At 43.5% G+C, this 25,974-nt stretch overlaps 2 protein-coding genes across 4 annotated transcripts in view; both read right to left on the bottom strand.

Annotated features, from left to right (window-relative positions):
* Positions 1–3,986: 3,986 nt before the first annotated feature.
* LOC123508199 (uncharacterized protein CG1161-like) lies at positions 3,987–11,773 on the bottom strand. The gene is made up of 5 exons (XM_045261732.1): positions 11,697–11,773; positions 9,780–9,897; positions 8,572–8,696; positions 6,671–6,785; positions 3,987–6,377 (listed from the first exon to the last, which is right to left on the bottom strand). Exons 1-5 carry the CDS (start codon positions 11,771–11,773, stop codon positions 6,090–6,092), a joined length of 723 nt encoding a protein of 240 aa, XP_045117667.1. The 3' UTR covers positions 3,987–6,089.
* The window catches only part of LOC123508083, a 38,545-nt gene continuing 23,944 nt past the window's right edge, over positions 11,374–25,974 (bottom strand). For all 3 annotated transcript variants that reach the window (XM_045261519.1, XM_045261516.1, XM_045261517.1), the window contains 3 exons: positions 17,250–17,424; positions 15,048–15,695; positions 11,374–14,757 (listed from right to left, as the gene is read on the bottom strand). In XM_045261519.1, the coding sequence (XP_045117454.1) occupies positions 14,618–14,757; positions 15,048–15,695; positions 17,250–17,424 (963 nt within the window). In that variant the 3' untranslated portion in view covers positions 11,374–14,617. The remainder of the gene's footprint in view (positions 14,758–15,047; positions 15,696–17,249; positions 17,425–25,974) is intronic.

Below are 25,974 nucleotides of genomic sequence, written 5' to 3'. Positions count from 1 at the left end.
AGTTTGGATATGATTGGATGACTTTATTTAGATTAGCAAAGGTCTATGGAGGTCAGAAGATTAATGGCCACTGTCTTCACTACTTTAATCCCCGACATAAGTTTCTGAAGCTGTATAAAATCACCAAATAGCAAGCAGAATAAATATGAAAACGTCACGGCACTGAAAGGGTTAAAGAATAAAGTTGTGAAAAAAGAAGGCCAAAACTCGTTAATAAAATCACTAAATTAAATATAACCACATGTAATAAATGAAACAAAGTCCTAAGCCTCATATTGCACTATAGCACCGCCTTGTTCCTCCTGTCGGGAAGCAGTAAGGCGCCTCACGAACACCCTTACCTGTACGCACCTGTCTGGCCGCGGGGGACCTGGCGGAGGGTCGACAGGGACACACGAGCAGCCAGGACCAGCATCCATTACCCGCCTTGTATCTTAACTTTATTATCACCATGAAAAATACCGCTGCTCCCTCACACACTCGCTGCCACACCACTCCGCCCCGCCGCCCAGCCCAGGACACCCAGCTACTGTAGGCATTGAGACCTCCCCACGCTTTACTGCCCAGCCTCACGACGCGGCCTGTGATTCAATGAGGGTTAAGATGCTGCTGCGTTTAAAGGACCTTCTTAAAACGAGATTCCGTGTTATTGATTAAGAATACAGCCTTGAGAATCGGATTAACCTATTCTGTACCATGACACGTTTTCATATTAATTTTGCTTACTATATGATGATTTTATACAGCTTCAGAAAAGTATGTTGGGGGATTAAAATAGTGAAAACTCTGGTTATTAATCTTTTGAACTCCATAGACTACTAATGTCAATAAAGTCGTCTTATCACACCAAAAATTCAAGGTAGAAATGCGTCTCAGTACTGAAGGAGTTAATTATCACTGTGGTCTTTGAAAATAGTTGTGAAAAACTGAAGTGATTCAAAATACAAGCTTGAGTAGTTGTTTTACTCAACTACAACGTGTTCACTACAAAATCAACAGTGAATACACGTAGATAGATAAATATTGAAGGGAAAACTCGAGAATATAGGCTCTGATAATATTTTCACCCATTTATAAAGTGTTCACTCTAAAATTAACCGTCAATACATGTAAATAGATAAGTAAAAGGAAAAAAGAACTTAGAAATACTATAACAAATTCACTATAATATTACCTACCAGTCAATACACGTGAACAGATAGAGGTAGGAAGGAAAACCCACATAGTTATGGCGGTAAACGAATAAAAAAGGCCTTGTCGTGCCATTAAAGCAACACACAACTTCCTGTGTTGAACTCAAAAGCATCCTAAAGTGTGTGTTTCCTTTTTATGAAGCTGCAGCGCCTCAGACAATTGTGACGACCCTTGTTTGCATACCGCAGCCTCCAACCCACCCCTCCCCACCCACGACCCCTCCACCTCCCCAGGCACCAAGCTCCCGGCCATGATTTCATACATAAGGAGGAGAAGAGGGAGGAGGAGGAAGACAAAGGCCAGCTGGGTTCAAACAAGCCTACAGGCAGAATCTTTACCTATGCTCGACCTTTAGACTTTATTCCTCCTCAATTTTACTTGCAAAACCGATAGACAGATAGACATGGTAGCAATAACACTGCGATTCACAAACCACACCCGCAGAGATAAGGTACCAAACAATAACTCCACGATTCACAAACTCCATGCTTACTGACACCCACAGATAGACATGGTAATAATAAAAGTATGATTCACAGACCATATGCTTCAGATAGACATGATAATAATAACACCACATGCTTACTAACACCCACAGATAGACATGGTAACAATAACTCCACGATGCACAAACTACGTCCCTACAAACACCATCCCTGAGTGAATTTAGTGGTCCATATTAAAAAACGCTTGGCTTTCTCACCACGAGTAATTTCCAAGGCCACAGAGATGATCAGCGAGGTTTTCAAGTGTTTCTCGTTTAATAATGTAAAATTCTTGTCACTCTCTGCCTCTAGAACCGTAAAAAACACCTTGAAAACTCGTGTAAATTTAAATAAACCCTTTTTGAAATAGTGGAGGTTGAAGCATAGAAGCGTATGGGAATACGAGCCAATATTACAAGCTGGAGCAACGAGCAAAGGGTCTATAACGTCTTGTAGCACCTTATCATCACTTGCTAAACGAAACACAAGTGCTGAGGTGAGGTGCTGAGGGCGCTAAGAGGACTACAAGGTGGGTGGTCGCGCCTAGGGTGACTGTGGCGTGGTTTGTGGTGAGCTGTGGCGAGGCTGAGCAAGCGAGGCCCATCCCGCGCTCCTGAAATGGGCTGTAAAAGGTGCAGGTGCTGTCGTAAGTGTGCCCGGGGCGTGTCAGGCCGCGGGCGTGACGCGTTGAGATAAACTTGGGCCGTGGGGTCAATAACAAGGCATGCGAGGTGAGGGTGCTGGAGGTTTGTGAGAGTCGCCTGCCTTCGAGAGAGAGAGAGAGAGAGAGAGAGAGAGAGACGTGCATTTGGTCATCTATGAAAACTTTGTAAGAGAGAAAAATAAAGAAGAGGTAATGAAAGAGAAGAATGAAGATGAAATACCAATGAATAAAAGTGACTCCAGAGAGAGAGAGAGAGAGCATAGACTAAAACATCACCTACCTTCTTCATTGTTTCAGAATGTTTGGTTCACACACACACACACACACACCAGGTCTCACTGTATATAGCATCGCAACGTGTAAATTCTTGCATATGTGATTACTTTAAGTGTTGCAGTTCTTTTAGTTTCAGATTCTATACTTTGAGGTTCTAGTACTATTCTTCCCCTCTTTATATATTGGTAAGATTAACTAATATTTTGAGTTCTTAGCACTATTTTCCTTCCTGTATATATTAGTAAGATTAGCTAAAAGAAAAAGAAGAGAGAAAAAAAGGCTATTTATATTAGTCATTCCCAAAAAAGACAAAAGAAATAGTATCCAAAAGACCAACTTTAGATTTTGAATGGTTGTAGCTACCTTGACAAGACCTGGCAAGCAATGAGTAACCTGATGTGTTTAGTATTTAGTCCTTGCCTTCCTGAAACATGCCCAAGTAATACTAATCTCCGCATGGCAGTCACAAAAAAAAGACTCTTCATAAAGGGAACTCTAGTGAAGTGAGCTACAACCACATCAGATCATATTGTTTGGAATTCAAATTAAACATGCCCATTACCAGTTTCTTTCTTCTATAAGTACTAACACCTGCATCTCTCCTTACAGTAAATCCCTATATGGTGCTCTCCTTTCTACTGGAACCTGCACATGAGTGAGTACTTTATATTTCATTTGTCTATCTATCTATCAGACTGGCAGTCACATATGAGATGGCCCAGACAATCCACCACACACTCATGCATTCATAGGCTCTTATTCTGAAATGCTTTGCTTTCACATCATCACTGCTTCCCAAAGGTTCCAGTTGAAGATACTCATGTCTTTAAGAGTATTTTTATGGTTCTGGTGATAGATTGGCAAGATTTCTAGTTTAGTTAAAGGAGAAACTGTCTGGAAAATGTGGCTAGTTGTGTCTGTGGCTTTGGAAAATTGTTGTAGTGAGAGGAGAAGGCGATACACTCATTATCAACGCTCATCACAGTGAAATGAAGAGCGTTGATCTTATGGACCACTCTGCTTTATCCAGTGAACTTAGACACAGCACAACTCCACACCAAGGTTCAATAGTATAGTGGTTAGCCAGTGAACCTTCAGAGAGTATTCCCTACCCAACACCCAGTCCAATCCCTTATAGTACAGTAAACATGGGGTATTTATTTTCTTTCATTTCATACTGACTTGTAATGTGATACTGTAATATATGATTGGCATGTAAATGTACTGATGGATTTAAGTTTATGGATGTGAAATGCATATGTAACATTGTGTCTTAGTGTATTGCTATCATGAACCTGTGAATCTTAACCTTTGCATATCCTTTCTTCAAATCATGACACAAAAGGATACCGATCTTAAAGACAGAGTGATAATTCATGCTTTATTTATACCATAAGAGTGGAATAAGCAGGTTTAGACATTGCATTCTCCCCAATATCAATATAAAATTCAAGTACGTGCGATACAAACAGTAGAATAAGTTACCAGATAGTGTGCCTGATGTCAGCACAGTGATTAGTGAAAAATACATACAAAAAATTAGGATAAAGGGAGGCAGTATAGATAATGAAGTGCTCTTTTATGTGGCTTGGTGGTGCAAAGGAACACAAGGGGCACCAGGGCAAGGATTAGTGATCAAGGCAGCAGCTGAGGATATGAAAGGGAAAGTCCTTTGCGAAATTTGGTCGCTAAAATACTTAATGAAAAGGAAAGGTTGGGGAGACGAGGCATGATGAAGGATGAGAGAGGAAGGATTTAACAAGATAAGAGACAAAAGAAGAGAGAAAATGAGAGAAAAGGACAAGTGAAAAGAAGAGCAGAGATATGACATGAGAGGAAGATGAGACAAAAATACAAAAGAGTGGAAACAAGATGAAAGAGGAAGACAAAAGACAAAAAAGACAGAAAACAAGAAATACACCAAAAAAAAAAAAAAGGGAGAAATAGACAAGAAAGGAAAGGGAGACAAATAATAATAAAAGAGGACACAAGACAAGAGGAAGATAAAACAAAAAATACACACACACACACACACACACACAAAAAAAAAAAAAAAAAAAAAAAGAGAGAGAGAGAGAGAGAGAGAGAAACATGGGTGGATCTGTGGGGCAGCTACTTGGGCTCAAGCCCCGAATGTTTACCCAAGAGCCCTGGATCTGATCTGGGATCTGAGGAAAAGAGTAGCCTGAGTGTAATATGGTCTGCACATTACACTGAATTCTGAAATCTTCTTGTCTTTTGTCTGCTTTGAATTGGTGGTAAGTTAAAGTAAAAAAAATTGTTGTTTCGGTGTGCGTGGCAGCAAAAAAAGAAAGAAAAAAATCAGCGTCTGCACTCTAGGGGCTAAGCCCCGGATCGCCTAGAATCCTAGATATGCCCTTGAGACAAAACAAGAAACACACCAAAAATACAAAGAAAAGAGAAACATATAAGAAAAGAGAGGAAGACAAAATACTAAAAAAAGAAGACAAGATGAGAGAGAAAAGTGAGACAAAAGGCCAGAACAAGACATTGAACATTGTGTATAGGAGTAAGAGCAAACAGAAGTAAAGATCATGACCCCCTTCCCCTTTAGGTCCATAGGAAGTGGCCACTATAACTGACCGGAAGGTGCGTCACACATACATTCCTTTAATTGGTACACGAGTATTGATACCTGCAGATGATTGCTATTACTTTATTCCTGTCTGACTGAAGATAAATATATAATGTAAATAATGGTGACTATGAGAGGCAGGCATTGACAACACACACACACACTCACACACACACACACACACCTAGTTAAGGATGAATATATATAACTTAGTCAGGAATACTCTATACAATACTGTCATAACAAAATAAGTAGTGAACGGTGCTCTTCTTACAACTTATTACTCTTAAAACCCATAAAATACATTGGAAATTAGTATACATCTGTTAAGTGGCAAGATTACACAGTCACACTCATTCCCAACCGATAAATATCTTGTATCTAAATAAAAGAATTCTTGGAAGTTAAATTATTTACAAGAAAATATATATTGCATGAAACTGATAAAAGGTCATAGAATTTGATACTTTTTGACAGACACATCACACATTCTTCATTCAATAGCTTCCCAAAAACCTCAGGACCATCACTCCTTATATACAAGTTAATAGACTTTGATATAAACCATTTCATATAATCCTCTACAATATCATTTTTACTAGCTAATTAAATAAGTCCAAGAACTATACATTACCCACTACATTCTACCAAATCTTACCAAACAAACACCTACACGGATTAAATATCACCAAACACTCACTGACTAACTTTACAGGATGGCATTCATTCATGTGCAGCTCGAGTTCCCCTTGTCTTTTGCGGCAACATTATTGAACGGAAAGAAAACGACAGCAGAGAGTGAAGGAAGGAAACTCAGCATTGCACAACACAACGCTTCATGCAGACCGGACCTGAAACACACACCACCACACACTCAGTTGAGCATGGTGTGTTTGTCGTAAATGTTGTACCTCTGCTCCTGCACCTGACGCTTCCACTTGTCCTGCTGGTGGCCCACCCGTCCCAGCACGTTGGCCCGTACATGCATGCGCTGGGACATGCCAGGAGCGCTGCCCACGGATGAGCTGTCCTCGTACTCATTGGTGTGCTCCTGGTAGGACGGTTGTGCCCGCCTCTTGTTGAGCAGCGGGTCCAGGCACAGCAGGAAACTCATGTACACCACCAGCAGGGATATGACCCAGATCACCAGGATCACCACCACCTGAACCAAACAGATCTGGTGTCACTCAAAGCATCAAATTCATAACATTATCCCTCAAATTCAGAATAGCATAATGGAAATAGATTGAGCTGCTACAGTGAGTCTATGAAAAAGCTGAGAAAGAATGCACAGTATGGAAAAGTTATATAATGGCAGTGCACATTCATTATTGCCACTCAGACTAATAACATTCCTCAGACAACAAGCCAGTCTTATTACAGGGCACCCTAAATCCCTCACAGTGACAGACAGGGAGTGAATGTTCAATGATCAGTGTGTGGGAATTGACAAACCTTGATGGTGGTGCTGTTGCGACTCTCATACTTGCACTCACACCGGGGACAAAACTCCTGCTCATGGCCTCGGATCATGTCGGCCACCCTTGGCAGCACCATGCTGTCACAGTTACTGAAAGATGAATGGGCCATTAATTCAAACAAACTCAAATGAAACAAGATTTATGAAGGAGCTGTTTACAATTACAAAATACAGCAAAGTGGTGATAATTAACATATGTACATTTTTATAGGTTGCTTACAATAGCAGTCATTTTGTATTGATTATTCATCCCTCCTGTATGTGGTTCTGTCTACAGTGTGCAGAAGACACCAAGGTGTTTAAAAGTACAGGCAACCCCCGCTTAATGAACATTCACACAACAAAATTTTGCTACAACGAATGTTTCCTTTTACTACCATCTGCTAGTATAACGAACACCAAACTCGCTTCATCAAAATTTTAACCTGGTAATTTTTTCCAAGTTTGAAAGCCCCGCTGTATCACGCAAGCCGACAGGCTTTTGAATACACCAGCGCCTCTCGTGGACAAAATGCGCACCACTCACTCCCCTATCCTTCCCCACTCTTAGTTCAAAACAAAAACAGGGTCCAGCACCAGCTCGTCATCTCACGCTCATCATGCCACAAAAACATCCTGCAACCAGCCCTGCAATGTCGCCTAGCGTTGCTAAGAAGAAAAGGAAGACTCTACCTCACGAAGTGAAGCTGGATATTATTCACAGACACGACAGAGGCAAGAAAACTAATAGCATTGCTCGCTACCATGGCTTGACTCCATCTACTGTCTCTACTATTTTCAAGTCAGTAGACTCTATTAAAAGGCTGGTGAGACCGTATCTTCCTTCCAAGCTAAAAGAACCACCTGAACTCGTGATTCTGCAATGGATAAAATGAAAAGCCTTGTGGAAATGTGGTACACAAGTTTTGTATGCGGTACAATGATGCGCCTTTTGTTTACATTCCACAGGTTGCCAGCTACCATCTTTTCCGCTCCACTCTCCCTCCCTTCAGAAATTTAAGATCATCAGCATTATAAAGTTACTTATATACATACATTAGTGTACATTATAATGACTTAGTCTTAAATTAACTACTTAAATGTTTGACTTCATAATTTTTACTTTCATTGAACCTTTTCCTGTACCATGATGCACTCTCGCTTTGTTTACTCTCAATGGAAGTTCAAGTCAGGGGTCAAACTTGTTATAATTGGTTCGTTTAACGAAAATTCGCACAACGAAAGTTTTTTTATAAACGTAACCCGTTCATTAAGTGGGGGTTGCCTGTACATGTGTTATGGATGTTTCACAAACTGTACCTCCATTATCATCAAACATAACAACCAAAGTGACTGTTGGTGAGTGTCTGGCATGAAGGGAGGGAAGGGAAACTCTGACAAGTCATATGCTATAGTTTGGCAACACACTGAAGGTCACCGTCAGATTATAATCATAAAAAACAAAGAGATACAAACGATGGACCACAGAAGCCTTCAGACCTATGATACACTGACACCAGGTAAAAATGCCTGGAATTGTTACCATTTACAAAACAGAGCCACAGTACTGAACTTTTCAGGTGAGACACTGCTGACCACTCCCTGTACACACACACACTGCATAGCAGTGACAATGTATTTGGCTCACAACTGAGAGGGCTCACATTTGAGTCCCAGGCATACCAAGGCAAATGGGCTTCTTAATATGTAGCTGCTGTTCACCCATCAACAGTAAGGAGGTACGGAATGTAACTCGAAATGTGGCCGCCTCACTGTCTCGGTGTGTGATGTGGTCTCAGTCCTACCTGAAAATCTGTCAGTATGAGCTCCAGGCTATTTCTGTAGGGGAATGGATGGTTCAGTGACAAGCAGATGAATGTGATGAATACACACTCACCAGCTACTTGGTGGCACAGGCTCTCGGTACACCAGGCGATTGCTTGTTGTCCCATTGCCTGCTGTGCCATTCACCACTGACGGGTTAGGGCAGAAGCAAATGCACCTCCTGTCATCATACTCGACCTGAAAAGTAATTAGATTTGTACACTCATAGAAAATGTTTGAAATTCATTGCCTTCTGTCATACTCAAGCAGTATATATGCACTCACAGATCATGTTAAAGGTTCACTGATTTCCATCTTACTTGAGGAGAAAAGTTATCAGATTTATACAGTCATAGAAGAAGGTGTTTAAAGTTCATGATGTTCCATCCTACTTGACCAGAAAAGTGATCAGATTTACAAACTCATAAAAAACTTATTGATTCAGTTTTAAGATTTAAGAAACAGAACAACAAGATACACCTAATGAAATATACGCATATAAGGAACTACCAAGGATGCGATGCACTGAAACAATTCTCAATAGTGAGTTCTTTTCTTGTCAATTCAGTTCTGCACAAGAACAATTAAAATCAATTCCTTCCTATCTTTACCCTTAACATTCAAATAAGGGAAAATAGTGAGATATTCATTGACAAGGATGAAATATTGGTTTCTCATAACATTAATCTTATAATTCTCTCCTTATCGACTCAGTTCAGAATAATTCAAACCAATTCTTTCTTCTTTCTTTAAACATTGAAATGATGGAAAATGGTGAGACATATCAAATGAAATAGACAAGAATTAAATATTGATGTCTGATGGTGTAAAATCGTGTAAAATCTTGTATTGACACTTAATATTTGAACAGGCTGGCAAAGCTTGGTAGTCTTTTACCAATCTTTTCATTTTGAGTATGTGCCAAAAAACAAGATAAATTCAAAACTGGCAAAAAACTACGAGAAAAAATAGAGTTGACAGGAAAATCCTACCAAACTCTGAAATAACTAACGTAGAGGAATTTTTAATGGTTTATGGGAGCACCTTAACTAGGATAGAACCATGACTAGGAGTATCCCTTTGTCTGAGCTATGACTAAAGAAACTAATCCCCCCTCTCACTCTCTCTCTTTAAGGTTTAGAGTTTAGACTGACAGGAAACCACACAGACACACTGACACAAGACCTACACCCTTTTTCCCTTCCTTTTCACCCTCCTCATGTACATTTCCCAACAACCTCCCTTCATAACACCTCATTTACAACACACACACTCACTCACCTCAGCAGAGACGGCCGAGAGGAGGAGGAATGGAAGTAAATACCGCAGCGCCATTACAGCCTCCATCACCTGAGTCTGGGTCTGGGTCTCGGTCTGGGTCCTCAGGAAGTAAACAAAGCTGCGTTCGAGTTTACGTAAAATTGTGATAAACTGATTTGAAATAGATATATGTAATTTGCTAGGTGATTATTAGGTTGTTGTATTTAGGGGATGTGATTTAGCTTGCAGCCTCCTCATCTATATTGTTGTAAGTGTGTGTATTCACCTAGTTGTAATTTTACAGGGCCTGGGTATCATACTCGTGTGGCCCCGTCTCCATATTTACACACATCCAACTTTCCTTTAAAACTATGCACACTCCTCGCTGACACCACCTCCTCACTCAAACTATTCCACACCTCCACACATCTTTGTGGGAAACTATATTTCTTCACATCCTTCAAGCATATTCCCTTGGCTATCTTTTTACTGTGTGATCTCGTAGTTCTATTTAAGTTTTCCTCTCTCAACATCATTTGCTCATTATCCACTTCATCCAGTCTGTTCAACAGTTTATAAACCTGTATTAAATCTCCTCTTTCTCTTCTTTGTTCCAAGATAAGCAAATTCATTTCTTTTAATTTCTCCTCATAGGTCATTTCTGCCAATTCCGGAATCATTTTTGTTGCCATTCTCTGCAATCTCTCCAACTTCCTTATATGCTAAGGGGACCAAACCACTCCAGCATATTCCAATCTTGGTCTGGTGTGTGTGTGTGTGTGTGTGTGTGTGTGTGTGTGTGTGTGTGTGTGTGTTATCTGCCTATCTTTCTATATATTTGTTTCTCCGCCTCTTTTATTTTATCTAACTGCTATATATCTAACATTCTATCTGTCTATCTATCTATCTATTTATCTATCTATTTATCTATCTATCTATCTATCTATCTATCTATCTATCCATCTATCTATCTGACCATCTATATGTTTGTTTAAGTACTGATCAATCAATAAATTTATATCCTACCTGATTACTGCACTTGCTTACTTGTCTATTATTTTATCTATTTGTCTATCTGTATATCTGTCTTCTATCTGTCTGTTCATCAAACTGTCTGTATGTCTGTGTATCTGAAAGGCTGTATATAGCTACTCAAGGTTGCAGCAGCGAGACATCTTTCACTCTCACGTGCTGCTTGCCACACTCCCAGGATCATGAGTAAGGAGTAAAGAGTAAGGAGCAGCCTGGCGGTGTATTGCCTTATTGTCTTACCCACACATGTACACTGTCTGGTTCACGCAAGTATTCAAAAACTTCTTGCTCCCTCATCACATTTCCCAAGGCCACAGAGAAAACTATCCGGTTCTCAAGACAGTTCCTCCTTATGATAAACTAGAAATCTTGTCAATTTATCTCCAGAACCATAAAAAATACTCTTAGAAACATAATTATCTTCAACTAGAGCCTTTGGAAAGGATTGATGGTGAGAGCAAGGTAAAAAGAAATGTATTCTGTTTACCTTGGGTGAGAGAGGAAAGCATGTCAGAAATACGAGTCTCACGTTGCACGACTAACAAAACTCCCTCCAGGGTTGAGAAGTTTGCCAGAAAATACCTTAGAAAGAATGTTTTATTTCCATTAAAGTAACACTCAGTCCTGGCACTCTTTTCGGTGCTAAGGCTCACAAAGGCGAAGCAGGGCAAAGGTCCTTACATTCCCGGACACACCAGTTCCTCCCACTGCCAAAACCTTCCCTGTAATAACACTCCTCGGTATTTCCGTAAACAAAACTCTTCATTTTGAAAATTCTTGAAAAAGGACGGGTCATGTACCAAGGACATGAGGGACCGTCAATTAAGTCAAGCCCTAGTGGTATTTCAGAACGTATTTAATAATTATTTTAGTCATATTTGAGTGACATTGTAACATTGCCCTCACTCAGGGACAGCCACGCGCAGGCCTGATGGCTTCTTGCGCTTCCCATACGTTCTGATATTTTTATGTTCACACAGCATGCTAAACCACCACAAACTCGACCCGGATACTGTATCTACTTTCTTGTGAGGGAAGTAAGAACCTTGGCTACCATGGCTTCAAAACACAATAGTTTACCACATAACCATTAACAAAGAAAATAGTTTCTTAGACCACTGATATAAATTACGAAGAAAAGAGATTGAAAAAGCACCTGAACTTTGTACTGCAGAAGGATGTGGTTCAATATCACAGAGCGTGTGCTCACAGCCAATGGACAATGTCGTGCTTTTGTTGTGCTTTCGTTCATCTTGCAATGTCGACTAGTGGGAGGGGAAGGGAGAGGGGCAGCAGCTCCCTCTGCATCAAGACAAGGCTCTTCCCGAAAGACTAGCGTGTGGGGTAATGGAGGGAGAAGGCAGAGGGGCGGGAGGGATAACCAGAGTCCAGGCTGCAGGTGACTAGTGCGCTACAAGGCTGCTGAGGGAGGGGTGCTGCTGAGTGTTGTCGTGTTGCTGTGTTATCAGATCACCATTATTATTATTGCTGACTGCCTGGCGTCACCACTCACACCTGCTACCCGTTTGGCCCTGCTGGACTTGTCAACGACCGTCCATGCAGTTCGGTCAGCCACCATCTGTTTCGATCAACCACCATCTGGACTTGGTCAACCACCATCGGTTCGATCAACCACATGTGGACTTGGTCAACCACCATCTGGACTTGGCCAACCACCATCTGGTTCGGTCAATCACCATCTGGTTCGGTCAACCACCATCTGGTTCGGTCAACCACCATCTGGTTCGGTCAATCACCATCTGGTTCGGTCAACCACCATCTGGTTCGGTCAACCACCATCTGGTTCGGTCAATCACCATCTGGTTCGGTCAATCACCATCTGGTTCGGTCAATCACCATCTGGTTCGGTCAACCACCATCTGGACTTGGTCAACCATCATCTGGTTCAGTCAACCACCATCTGGACTTGGTCAACCATCATCTGGTTCGGTCAACCACCATCTGGATCGGTCAGCTGCCATCTGGACTTGGTTAACCACCACGAGGAGGGGGCGTAGTGAGTGATGCAGTGTGTCGTGTCCCTGACAAGTGACTCAGGCAGAGCTGTCCCAGCGTCCCTCAGTGCCATGGACTGTTTGCAGTGGCCGGAAGGTTCTCTGGTGAGGGGCGGAGGTAGTGACGTGATGGAGATGCATGCGGGTCTCCCGGCGAGCTGCTGACTAGAAGGTGTTTGGTCTGACTAGCTGAGGGAAGGAGGGTCTGGGCCAGCGGGGCGCAGATCCTGGCGAAAACAGTTTGAAAACACGTTTGTTCCTATATACAAAGAGGCGTTACTTGGGACACCCATCGGGGTAGCCTCAGTCACAAGGCAACTATGTACATGTTGGGGGGAAGGGGATGAGAGAGAGAGAGAGAGAGAGAGAGAGAGAGAAGTGGGGGGGAGATGGGAGGATAGGTGTGGGTGTGGGTGTGGTTATGACACGTAAGAATTTTTACGTCTCCCAATTGTTCACTGTAACAGAAGCAGTAACACCTAATGAAAATACAACAAAAATCATTCATCCTGCAAAACCATCTCACTCGTGGCAGCGTAATTTTCACAGCTTCACAGTTTCACAGGCGTGTGCCCTTCAGGTGATGCGCACCGCCTGGGTGCTGGCGAGAGGGCGTCGCGGTAACACCAGCACTACTTAATGTGCCCAGGTTGGGCCGAGAGTGTGATGCCGAGTGGCTGCTACAGGATTCATCATTGACCCCCTAACGTGCTGGTGTTTTCACAAGGCGTTGGGTACGCTGGTGCGCACCCCACACAGCCCTCCCTCGTCACTGCGGCGGAACGACTTCATGAAAGACTAGACTCTAGCAAGTGTTGGCTTACTAGAACGCAAACCATCAAAACGAACACTAGCACTTGAGTGATGCCTACAAACTCGTTCAAAGACCTGCTTTGAAGGCTTAAAAACTACACAAAACAACAACGAAGTAATAGTCCAGCCACGAGCTGAAGGGCCGGTGTGCTAAGGGAAGCTTGTTGGTCCCGGGGCGTGGCGGCACGGGGCTCCACCTTGTGTCTCTTTGCTGCCGAGCTGCGGCGCACACTCACCTTCCCTTTTGGACTCACATGTCTACACACTCGCGTTCTTTTAACACTTGCAGTCCTGTTGACTGTAGCGCTAACTCAGCACGCCGCTCGTAGATCCGTGGCCGCGACGAGGATAGTCAAGTCTGAGCCAGAAGCACACAGAGAGACGCGACACTGACGACGTGGCAAGAGTCACCAGGGCGGGGCACAAGCCAGGTGTCGTGTGGGTGTGCGGGTTTTGCTCGTCTTGTACATTAGGAGTTACTATTTGTACACAGTGAAGAGTTGTACTATGGAAACTTAACACTTTCCTAGTTTTAGACTACGTCTCTTTCACGCATCACGCAGAGTCACCTCGAAGACACGCCTCGACTCCCACGGGTCCATTCACTCGTTTGCACTGATCACTGGAAAGTTTGTGTGGACAGTACCTCGACACTTGAGTTGCCACTTGGCTGAACCGAGACGAGGCCGAAATATCACAAAAGAAAAATACAAATCACCAAAGATACCAAGAAAAATGTTCTCTGAAGGTCTGCTTGGGGCCACATCTGCCTTATCAACATGCAAGGTTACCAACGCTAAGAAAACAACTACACAGACTTCCAGGCCTTCAATCTTCCTCTGTAGTTCACCAAACCCTCTCGCAGACCACAACACCTGTTTTCTTTCATTCGTAAAGTCCACCAGCACTAATCACTTCATAAATAAAGAAAAATAAAACTGCTCAAGACGTGAAGAAAGCTGGAGGAGGATGAGATGGAGGATGCCTTTGTCCTGGGAGCTAGGAGGACAGGGACGGTGGACAGGGAGCGGAGGCCATCAGGTGTGCCGCGGTGGTGTCCGTGTGCAGTTCCATCAAGGTGTAGGCAGCGGCCAGCTCCTCGGGCTTCCTCGTGCAGCACCCAGCCCCGCCCTCCTCATCTAGAACACAAATCACTACTTAATTCATCTCATACTCACAACTTAAGTAAATAAGGAAACCTACTAGAACCTTATTTTCATTTATCATCCCCTTACATGAATTTGTCCATCTTATTAAGATTTGCCCAGTTACCTGTCACGTTGCTAATCCTACGTACACATGCCTTTCACGAGTCTAATGCAGTTGTGATGGAATTTTGAACATTTACCTCCTCATCCAAAAAAACACAAGACGACCTTAATACTCGAGACTCAGAGGGAGCAGAGCAGACCCAAGGGTCACTACTCACCTGAAGACCTCATATCGAAGACAGGCCTGCGAACCATCCAGGGTGACGGTTGCAAGTGGGCGGTGGAGGTGCTGGCAAGTGCCCTCCAGCCCTCCATGCCAGCCTTGCGTGGGTCCAGAGGGAGGGAGGAGGAGCAGCAGGGACTGGAAGACTGGAAAGAGTCTCTATCGGTCCTCTGTTTTTTTAAGTTGTCAGAGGAGTAGTCTTGATTCCTCTGCCGTTCATACTTCCTAACTATCTTCCCTTCCTCCTCCCCCTGTCCCCTGCCGCCAAAGGTCCTCACTCTAACGTCACCTTTGTCCAAGAACCGCGTCGCCACGGCTGGAAATTTTGTGACCTTGACGTTCTGGAAGGAGGTGTTCCATCGAGCCTGGAAGCTTTCCTTTGGGCTGGAGGTGCACAGCGGGAGGGCGTGGGAGGTCACAGGACTCGACTTGGAAGACTCTGAAGACTTGTGGTGTCCCTGGAAAGGATTCAAGTCCTCTTCCTGTTGCATGGAAGGAGTGGGCGTGGAGGACGGGCGTGAGTCACCTCCTGAGGCGTGGTGGGGCGGCGCCTCGAAGGAGTTGTTGAGGTAGCGCTGCATGAGAGCCTTCTTGAACTTAGGCGAGGCGCTGACCTCTTCCTGCTGGTCCAAGCTCGGGGGCTCTGAGGGGACAGGGACTTCAATCACTTTGAATAGTAGCGCTAAACATATGGTCGTATACTTTACAGGCTGTATTGGAAGATACAGAATTGTGAATGATTTTTCTTAATTTTTGGATTCAAGTGATAGTCTTTTGAAAACCATTGTGTATCATCAACAGAAGACTGAGAACTCTACTAATGAGAGAACAGAGCATCTGTCTTCTTTTCAGAAGCGCAACAGGAACATGAAAAGATTATTCACTTTGAAACTTTTTACACTGCCTTGTGCTCCTCAGGAAAACTGAATACCTTTATCTTTCTGTGTGAATTCGAGAAGTACAGAAAAAATAATAACCTTTTATTAATTTGTGCGTAGGAGACAGTGAATATAAAGTTAAAAATTTTTCGAGCTTCCGTGGTGTAGCGAGCGCAGGAGCCAATGAATCCTGAGGCACACGGGTTCGAATCCTGGCCACAGTTTGAGGGTAGGAAGAGCATTCACTCCGGATAACAATTCTGAAGTGCCCAAACCATAGTCTTCTATTATGAGTCGCCTCTTCATTAAAGTAAACCAAATGATCAGTAGAAATATGACACCAGTGCCATCACCACCATCGAGGACTTGGCCTAGCTCGCTTTTCTAACACTTTGACGTATGTGGACCCAATTCAACGATGCGTGACAAATGTGCCTCTAAGTCTGACGCATCATTCAAGACTTTATTTATTGACGTAAGGAAAGACCAACAATAACATCAACAGGAACACAAAAAACGAGACAGCTCTAGTACATATTCACGTGGCCTGCTGTTTTGACACATCTTTGACTCACTATTTATTTCTGAAGCGATTTATTCCATCACCTCACGTCGTTATGTACCTGATTGAGAAAGAGACGAAGAGAGGAAGGAAAAAATTCTTACAATTCATAAATGTCACTGTTGATAATGTATGTTCCGCCTCACATGTAGATAAATGAGTGGATAGATGAACAGACAAATAGATGAATTATGTAAAGAGACAGACAGACACACACATAAGTAGATAAAGACAGATGGAGAGATAGGCAAACAAATAGTAGGATATTAATAAAAAAAAACACATTTTAATTTCATATGGTCAAAAAATGGTATTAGGAGATGATGATGATGTTAATAGTGAGAAAGAGAGAAATGAGGAAGACGACGAGGAAGTGAGGAGGAAAAGAAAGTAAGAGGGGAAAAAGGAGAGGAGAACGGAAGGAAATGGAGAGGGAAGGACAAGTAATAGGAAGGCAAGAAAGTAAGAATGAGGAAAAGAAAGTAAGAGGGAAAAAAGGAGAGGAGAACGGAAGGAAATGGAGAGGGAAGGACAAGGAAGAGGAAGACAAGGAAGTAAGAATGAGGGAAAGAAGAGGAGAACGAAAGGAAATGGAGAAGGAGAGACCAGGAAGAAGAAGAGGACGAAGAGTAGATAAGCAAGAGAAAGGAAAGGAAAAAAATTTGTACATGAAGAAAACTATAACACACACACACACACACACACACACACACACACACACACACACACACACACACACACACACACACACACTTACCCTCAGCCACAGGGGGCACCCAGGTGTTGATGGCATCCCCAGGCTTGATAGGGAGCGGCTCAGACTTCCCCGTGATCACCTTGTTGTAGAGACGCACGCGCTCCTCCCAGCACACACCCAGGTCACGAGTCGCCTCTCGGATCCTGCGTCTCATGTTTCCAAACCACTCACTCACCTGCCGAACAAGTTAAGAAGTCAATTACAGGTGTTTTGTATTCTTACCGTATACCTGACTACTTTTTCTCTCTTTACTTATTAATTTTGTTCTATTCTCGTCTGTGTGTGTGTGTGTGTGTGTGTGTGTGTGTGTGTGTGTGTGTGTGTGTGTGTGTGTGTGTGTGTGTGTGTGTTTTAGTGGGTGTATGGAGTTGGAGTTTATTTAAGTTTACGGTAAATTGTTGCGTTTTCTTTGATATTGCGATGTTGATAGAAAACTTCAGCTTGTGTAATGTTTTGCTTTCGTAGTGTTTCACTGTTTGATCTGCTGCAGTCTCTGACGAGACAGCCAGACGTTACCCTACGGAACGAGCTCAGAGCTCATTATTTCCGATCTTCGGATAGGCCTGAGACCAGGCACACACCACACACCGGGACAACAAGGTCACAACTCCTCGATTTACATCCCGTACCTACTCACTGCTAGGTGAACAGGGGCTACACGTGAAAGGAGACACACCCAAATATCTCAACCCGGCTGGGGAATCGAACCCCGGTCCTCTGGCTTGTGAAGCCAGCGCTCTAACCACTGAGCTACCGTGTGTGTGTGTGTGTGTGTGTGTGTGTGTGTGTGTGTGTGTGTCAAGGGAGGCGTAACTGTGGTAGAGAGAGAGAGAGAGAGAGAGAGAGAGAGAGTCACAAACTTTATTAGAACGAGTGACATTTACAAAGGAAGAGTTTATCATTAGAGTAACAGAAATGATGATGATAGTGGTAGTGGTAGTGGTAGTGGTGGTGGTAGTGGCAGCGGCTGTGGCGGTGGTGTGGCTGTGGTGGTGTGGCTGTGGCGGTGTGGTGGCAGCGTACTCCCGGTGGCTGGCACGCTGACCGGGGCACGGTGCCAATACTACGAGGTTGGCACTGGCACTGGCCGACACACCCCACACTCACTGGACGGCGCGAGTCACTGGTGTGCTACGTGGCGGGGCATCTCCCTCCACCCCCTCCCTCCCTTCCCTCTCTTCCCTCCATCTATCCCTCCTTTTCTCTCCCTCTCTCCTTCCTTCCTTTTCCTCTCTTCTCTTTCGTTTCTCTCCATTCTCTCTCTCTCTCTCTCTCTCTCTCTCTCTCTCTCTCTCTCTCTCTCTCTCTCTCTCTCTCTCCTTTCCTCTCTTTTCTTATGTTTCTCTCTATTCTTTTTTCCTTTTCTCCCTTTCTCCTTCCTTCTAACCCTATTTTTTCCCTCTCTCTCCTTTACTCCTTTCACTTGACAGTCTTCCTTCTCTTCTCTTTTCGTTTATCTCCATTCCTTCTTCTTTTCTCTCCCTCTCTCCTTCTCTCCTTTTCTCCTTTCTTCTATTTTCTTTTTTCTTTTTTATTCATTCTTTCCTCTTTTCACTCGACAATCTTTCCTCCATTTACTTTCGTTTTCTTCATTTTTTTTCCTTTCCTTCTCTTCTTATTGCTGTAGTTGTCTTTTTTCTTCTTATTTTCTCCTTTCTTCCCTCCTCTCTATTTTCCCATTTTTATCTCTCTTTATTCTCTCCCTTCCTCCCGCGTCCATCTGTTGTCCCTTTCTTTCTTTTGCTCTTTTTCGCTTTTTCCTCTCTCTTTTCTTCCCTTCCTTCCTTCCTTCCTTCCTTCCTTCCTTCCTTCATCTATCTCTTCATTTCCGTCTTTTTTTACTTTCACCTCTCTCCCTTCCCTCCCTCGGTCATCCACTCTCCTCTCTCTTCTCCTGTTTCTCTCTTTTCTCTCCCTTCCCTCCCTCATACATCTTCACTCTTCCTGCTCACCCTCCTCTTTTTTCTGATAAGGCAGGGAGTGTATAAAGAATGAAGGGAGGGAGTGGATGTGTTGTGTTGTGTTGCGTGAGTGTTTCTAGTGTCTATTGGCCACGTAAGCGATGAAATAACACCTAAATGGCCTTTTTGACACCTTTATTACTTGTATTGTCTACCTGTCCTGGTGTTGAAAGACTGTTAGGTTAGTTAGTGTTGTGAGAGTTTGTTAGGTTAGTGTTGCTTCTGTTCACTGGTTGTTAGATAAGCGTTGTTGTTTAGTTTGTTTTTATCTTGATTACTGATGGTGGCTTTGCAATAACTGATTTACCTGCTCACATCACCTGTTACGTTATTTACCATTACTCTTATCGTTATGGGGTTGGATTTCTATATTTACTCGATGGTACTGGTGTAGAATGTGATGGTCCTGTAACGCCATTAATTTCACTTTCTACCGCCCTTCCCTCGTGTTCCAAAATAGAAAACAAGGGAAGGTGCAACGAGCCATCTAAACTACACGTGGCAGACCCTCCCTGTATAAAACCTCCATCTATCATCCCCATCCATAAATATATCGGGTCTTCTTTCAAAGCTTCCTTCTGACTCGGCAGTGACAAGCTGGTGAGTGAGTCTATTCATTCACCACTTTATTTAGATGCAAAAGTTTAGTAGTCTGTTTGAAATCTCACCATATCAAGCTTCGACCTGTTATTTCATCCTTATTACTGAACTTGGAGCATATTTGGCACTCTCGTATCATAGACCCAGCGTGTTTAGTTAGCCCTCATTTTCATTATCTCCATCGTCTATTATTTTTTGTGTGTTTTCATCTCAGCAGTAGAGGAGCAATGTCACCATGAGGGACACGTTGGTTCACCCTTTTTTACTTTGTTTTCAGTCGCCGTGACCTTGCGTGGGGCTAAAACAGGTCTTGTTGACGCCACTTGGACGCTTACTTGGACCTTCGCACGCTCGCCCTCTGTCTTAACCCTCTCACTACTGTTTCGACTTGGTTTCTTAATCTCCAGCCACTCTGAAACATTTATCTTCATTATGCAACCATTTATAAGCATTGTGTTGGTTAGATATTAGAAATCCTAGCCTTTTTTTTCCCTTTTATTGTATCCACTTTAAAAATCACAGTGTTTTTGATGTAACGTATTGGTGAAAGGATTAAACGGTGTACTTTTCAGCCTCTTTGAAACCCTCGCCAACTGAACTCCTGTCCTTTCGTCACCAAATGGGCACTGGTACAACACCTCCCACTCACCAAGTCACCAGCACGCATACGACGGCGGGCAGCGGGCAGTGGTGGTCTCAGCTGGTGACGCAATCTCATTTTAGGTAGAACTGAGTGTGTGTTTTACTGCGACTTGTCCATTTACCGCCCACGCTGGACTGACTTATCGGTTGGGGAGAGAATAGAGCGGCGGGGAGAGGCGAGGAGTGTTTAGGAGTGTTGTGGAGAAGGAGGCATTAGAGGGAGAAAGGAGAAAGAGGTAAAGGACGAATAGTGAGGGAATGGGGAGAAAAGGAGAGTGACAGAGCTGGGAAAGAAGGGGAATGAGAGATTGAGGGGGAGGTTGAAGAATGGGAAAGAGGGGAAAGGTAATAGGAAGAGGAAGGGAAGGAAAAGAAAGAGGAGGAGGATCAAGGGAGACTCTGTGTGTGTGTGTGTGTGTGTGTGTGTGTGTGTGTGTGTGTGGAGAGGAGCATTGTGTAGGACTGTGGGAGACTGAAATAGTACACATGTTAGGGCAATAAGATGCTAAGATATACACAGATAGATGTTCTCAGCCGACACATCACCACAACATCAAGGAACTTAGAGAAACATGACAGACACGTTACGAATTAGTCTTGCCCTTCTGTACCTCCCCTCCCCACCGTTGCAGACTCCCCGTTTAGTTAGGAACACTGGAAACAAGGGAAATTGCAAGACACCTTCAAACCTGCCCACACGTGACAGTTCATGTGCATTGTCTCTGCATAAATTAAGTTGTTATTAGTTAAGTTTGGATTAGATTTGGTTACGTTAAGTTAGGTCAAGTTGAAGTGGGTTAGGTTAAGTTAGGTTATCGTTAGAGCAGGTTAAGTTATGCTAGATTAGGTTAGTTAGTCAGTAAGTTAGCTCAGGTTCATTTAGGTTAAGGTGATATAAAGATTAATTGAGTTACGTTAGATTGTCAGATTATTCCCTTCAGTACTAGAACGCATTTTTATCATGAATTGGAGTGTGATTAGACAATTTTATTTATATTAGTAAGAGTCTATGGAGATCAGAAGATTAATGGCCACAGTCTTCACTATTTTCATCCATACATAAAAATCTGAAGCTTTATAAAATTACCAAATAGTGAACAGAATAAGTATGAAAACGCAGCCTGATACTGAAAGGGTTAAGGCAGGTTAGGTTAGGTGAGGGTAAGTTTCTGACAAGGCAGTGTTTGGCGGCAATAGTGAAATCGTCAGTGGTGTTACGGGGCGTTCAGTGCGTCGCGCGTTACGCCCCACATGTCGTGACGCGAAGGGAGGGGGAGGGTGTTGGTTCCTGGGTGGTGAGTGGGGCAGGGAAAAAAATAAAGTAAAATACAGTCCATTTGTCCATCTCCCAGCTGGTGCCAGACGACACGGCTCCTGGTGTCACGTGACGAGGCGGAGAGAGAGAGAGAGAGAGAGAGAGAGAGAGAGAGAGAGAGAGAGAGAGATACATATGACATCACTGAAAAAAACACACACACACACACACACACACACACACACACACACACACACACACACACACACACACACACACACACGTCACATTCATAACACCAAACGTAACTACAAAAAAACACACATTATACATAAAAAAAGAGGAATTTCCCCTCACAGACACCACCCTTCCCCTCGTCATACCCCTCACCCGTCCCCACGCCCTACGCCGCGGCCCACGACTACTCACAAATCACCAGGGGAAGGGCGGGTTGGGTTCCTCTATTGTTCCCCTCAGCGCCTTCTGCAAACCCTGACGGCGAGGCTGAGTGGAAATGTGCTCTGAGTATGTGACAGAATTGTGGTGGAGGGGAAATGCTAAGGGAAGATAGAGTGTAGGGACAGAAGTAGTAGTAGTAGTAGTAGTAGTAGTAGTAGTAGTAGCAGTGACAGTAGCAAAATGTGGATTAAGAGAGAGAGAGAGAGAAAGGAAAAGTATACGAAATTACATAAATGACAAAAATAACAACGAAAGAAGGAATATGAAAGAAAAAGCAAATAAACAGAAAAGAAAAAAGAAAATAGGAAGAAAGAAAAACCCGGAATAACAAACTGGAAAGAAACAGAAAGAGAAAAACAGACGAAAAACTAGAAAAAGAAGTAAAAAAAAAGTAGCCATTTATATAGCAAACGTGTGATACTATGAAGGATACAATGATACAATTAGTGAAATGTATCGTGAATGTGATGATACGTATGCCTCTAACACGATGGATAGGAAAATTACCAAAAAAGGAATAAGGAAACAAAGAAAGGCGAGGAGGAGAAAAAGAATAATAACGAGAATATAAATTTTTAAAGGGGGGACTTACTCAAAGCTAAAGAAAACGTGACTATCTCTCTCCTTCACCCAATTCCTCCCTTTTTCCTCACCTGTCAGACTCATCAAGCATCACTCAAGGTCATAAATTGAGGTGAGATTTAAATTAGACCAGGTGAGGAGAGGGAGCGTAAATTGCGAAGGTGCATTTGCTCAGGTGAGTGATAGTAAGTTGTGGTGATTCTCTCTCTCTCTCTCTCTCTCTCTCTCTCTCTCTCTCTCTCTCTCTCTCTCTCTCTCTCTCTCTCTCTCTCTCTCTCTCATACAAAAATTCGCTCTCTTTCTTATATTTATTTTCATTCTCTTTACTCTCTCTCTCTCTCTCTCTCTCTCTCTCTCTCTCTCTCTCTCTCTCTCTCTCTCTCTCTCTCTCTCTCTCTCTCTGGCCTTGGACTGACCTGCCTCGAGATAGTGTGTGTGTGTGTGTGTGTGTGTGTGTGTGTGTGTGTGTGTGTGTGTGTGTGTGTGTGTGTGTGTGTGTGTGCTGTGCAGCGTGCTCGCTGAAGACTGCAGTGCTGGCAACACACACACACACACACACACACACACACACACACACACACACACACACACACACACACACACACACACAGTCACCCAAATAAAACACACAAACGTTGACGCAAAACCATTTTCCTCATCGCACTCCATTTTCTGTTGTCTTATTTGTGAGCCATCTTCTTCTCTTCCCCTCTGCTCGTTTTCCTTATTGTGATTATCTTTTTATCGTCCTCAAAGCTTCCTCTGCCACGCCCTCAGTGAGTCACGAGGGGAAGGGGAGGGAGGGGGGACCATGCTAGTACCCTCTGATGCCCTTTAGATCGTGGTATGTAAGGGGAACGTGCGGGAATATGAGGGGAAAAGAGGTGCGCCTTGAAATGTTGCAGTGTCCCCTCTTATTTCTCGGTTTTTTGTGGTGTTTTTGTCTTCCTTTTTTGTTTTTGTTTCCTCGCGGCAATTTTTGATGTTTCGTTGTCTTGTGACCTTATAAAAAATATGCACCTCTTTTCTCTTCTTCTTCTTCTTCTTCTTCTTCTTCTTCTTCTTCTTCTTCTTCTTCTTCTTCTTCTTCTTCTTCTTCTTCTTCTTCTTCCTTATTGTGGTTAGTCGCTTAAGCCGAGGTGCCGCTTGGCTTACTACTACGTATTTAAAAGCTTCACTACTACTACTACTACTACTACGACTACTTCTTCTTCTACTACTACTACTACTACTACTACTACTACTACTACTACTACTACTACTACTACTACTACTACTACACACGTTGACTAGGGCAAGGTTGGTGTGGCAGTAATGATGATGGTGGTGGTAGTGGTGGTGGTGGTGGTGGTGGTGAGGGGAGGTGACTATGCGGGGGTCGTGAGGAGAGCGAGAAGCGAAAGGAAGGGAGGGAAACACACACACACACACACACACACACACACACACACACACACACACACACACACACACCTCCCGCGGTTTCCCCAGTGTTTCATAACTGTACAAAATACTCTTGTTATCTTCCTCACTCAAACAAATTGAAGGTCACGAGGGAGTTACCGTGCCATTATGTTGCTAGTATTCCTTCAGTAGAGTAACTTATCTGTGTGTTGAGTTGAATAAGTTGTCGAGGTGTAGCTTGATTGCGCGGTGTGAAATATGGAGTAGTGTTCCATGAAATACCCTCGTTTTCTTTGTTAGAGGTACTGGCGGAAACTCCTTACTATTTTTTTGCATATAAGTTGATTGGTGACTAACTGGCGACTAACTGGTGACTAGTGAGTGACTGACTGGTAATTCCGGTGGCTGACTGCTGACTCACTCATGACTTCGTTGACTGACTGACATTTTTCGTGACTAATAACTACGTGACAACTCGATGACTCGTCCTGAACTGAATACGGAGCACTGTGAGACTCATTATGCTGTAGCCATGCATCACACCACTCACAACACATCAATATTTCCCTCTCTGTTACCATTTATCAATTCAGAACCTCCATCACCTTCATTATTCCTTCCTCTTTAGACAACATTGAAACTCTTTAGTACTGGGACGCATTTCTTCCACGAGTTTTGAGTATGACTATTTTATTTACATTAGGAAGAATCTATGGAGGTCAGAAGATTAATGGCCAGAGTCTTCACTATTTTAATCCCCAACATAAGTGTCTGAAGCTGTGTAAAGTCGCCCAATAGTAGCCAGAATGAATATGAAAACGCGTCCTGGTACTGAAGGGATCAAACTCTCCTTTTAATCTTCCCTTCAACACTTCTATGCCTTTCACTTCAGCATTTCAATCACCTTCACCTTAAACTCTCCTCACCTTCCCTTACACACCTCTACACTCCTATACCCAACCATCACCTAACGTACCCAATGCCCCTTACTACTAAAACATATCCTAAACACACCCTGAACAGTGCATATCATACCAACAACACCACCCAATGCATTATACCCTACCGTTACATCTCCCTCTTCTCATTCCCCTTAAAACTCTGAGCGCCACCCTTCCTGACAGCCTCCCCTCTGCCCTGTCCCTGTTTTTGAGTCTTACATGCCCTCCCCGCGCCTCTGTCCCCGCTCGCCCGGCCACTACCGCTTCGGGGGTATTTGTGTGTGCAGATCTTTTGGCCTTCCGCCAGTATTTCGGGGCGCTCTCAATGGGACCCTCATACGCTTGCTTTAGATTCTCTCAGATTATTCCTAGCCGTGCCCACTGCCTCTTCCAGCCTACCCCAGCCTGTTCAGTGTTTCTCCCAGCCTGTCCCTCTCTGCTTAAGCTTCCACAAGACTGCCCAAGCCTGTTCGGTGTCTCTCCCAACCTGTAAATTTTGTCTAAGCCTGCACAAGTCTTCAGTGTTCCTCCTAGTCTGTCCAAGTTTGTTCAGTGTTTCTTTCAGCCTGTGCAACTCTACCCAAGCCTGTCTAAGCCTGTTAACTGCCTCTCCCAGCCTGCTCGAGCCTACCCAGCCTGCTTAAGCCTGCTAAATTTATGAATATTGTTCCGCTTAGCATTAATCCTACCAACATTCATATAATATCCGTCTCTCTCTCTCTCTCTCTCTCTCTCTCTCTCTCTCTCTCTCTCTCTCTCTCTCTCTCTCTCTCTCTCTCTCTCTCTCTCTCTCTCTCTCTCTCTCTCAGCCCTGCCATACTTCACCTATATTTCACCCTGCCTGCCTCAGATGTATCACCCTGCCTCACCCTACCGCATCA

This window comes from Portunus trituberculatus, chromosome 24 (assembly GCF_017591435.1).
Source record: "Portunus trituberculatus isolate SZX2019 chromosome 24, ASM1759143v1, whole genome shotgun sequence".
Classification (NCBI taxonomy): Eukaryota; Metazoa; Arthropoda; class Malacostraca; order Decapoda; family Portunidae; genus Portunus; species Portunus trituberculatus.
This window is presented reverse-complemented; position numbering and strand designations above follow the sequence as displayed.

Excerpts from the sequence above, each read along its gene's own strand:
- LOC123508199 (XM_045261732.1), bottom strand. The coding sequence starts at position 11,773 with ATGCTGTGTGAACATAAAAATATCAGAACGTATGGGAAGCGCAAGAAG. Across the intron at positions 9,898-11,696 it reads CTGCGCGTGGCTGTCCCTGA|CTTTGTTTACTTCCTGAGGA; the intron begins GTGAGGGCAATG and ends ACTCGAACGCAG. Across the intron at positions 6,378-6,670 it reads GCAACAGCACCACCATCAAG|GTGGTGGTGATCCTGGTGAT; the intron begins GTTTGTCAATTC and ends TGTTTGGTTCAG.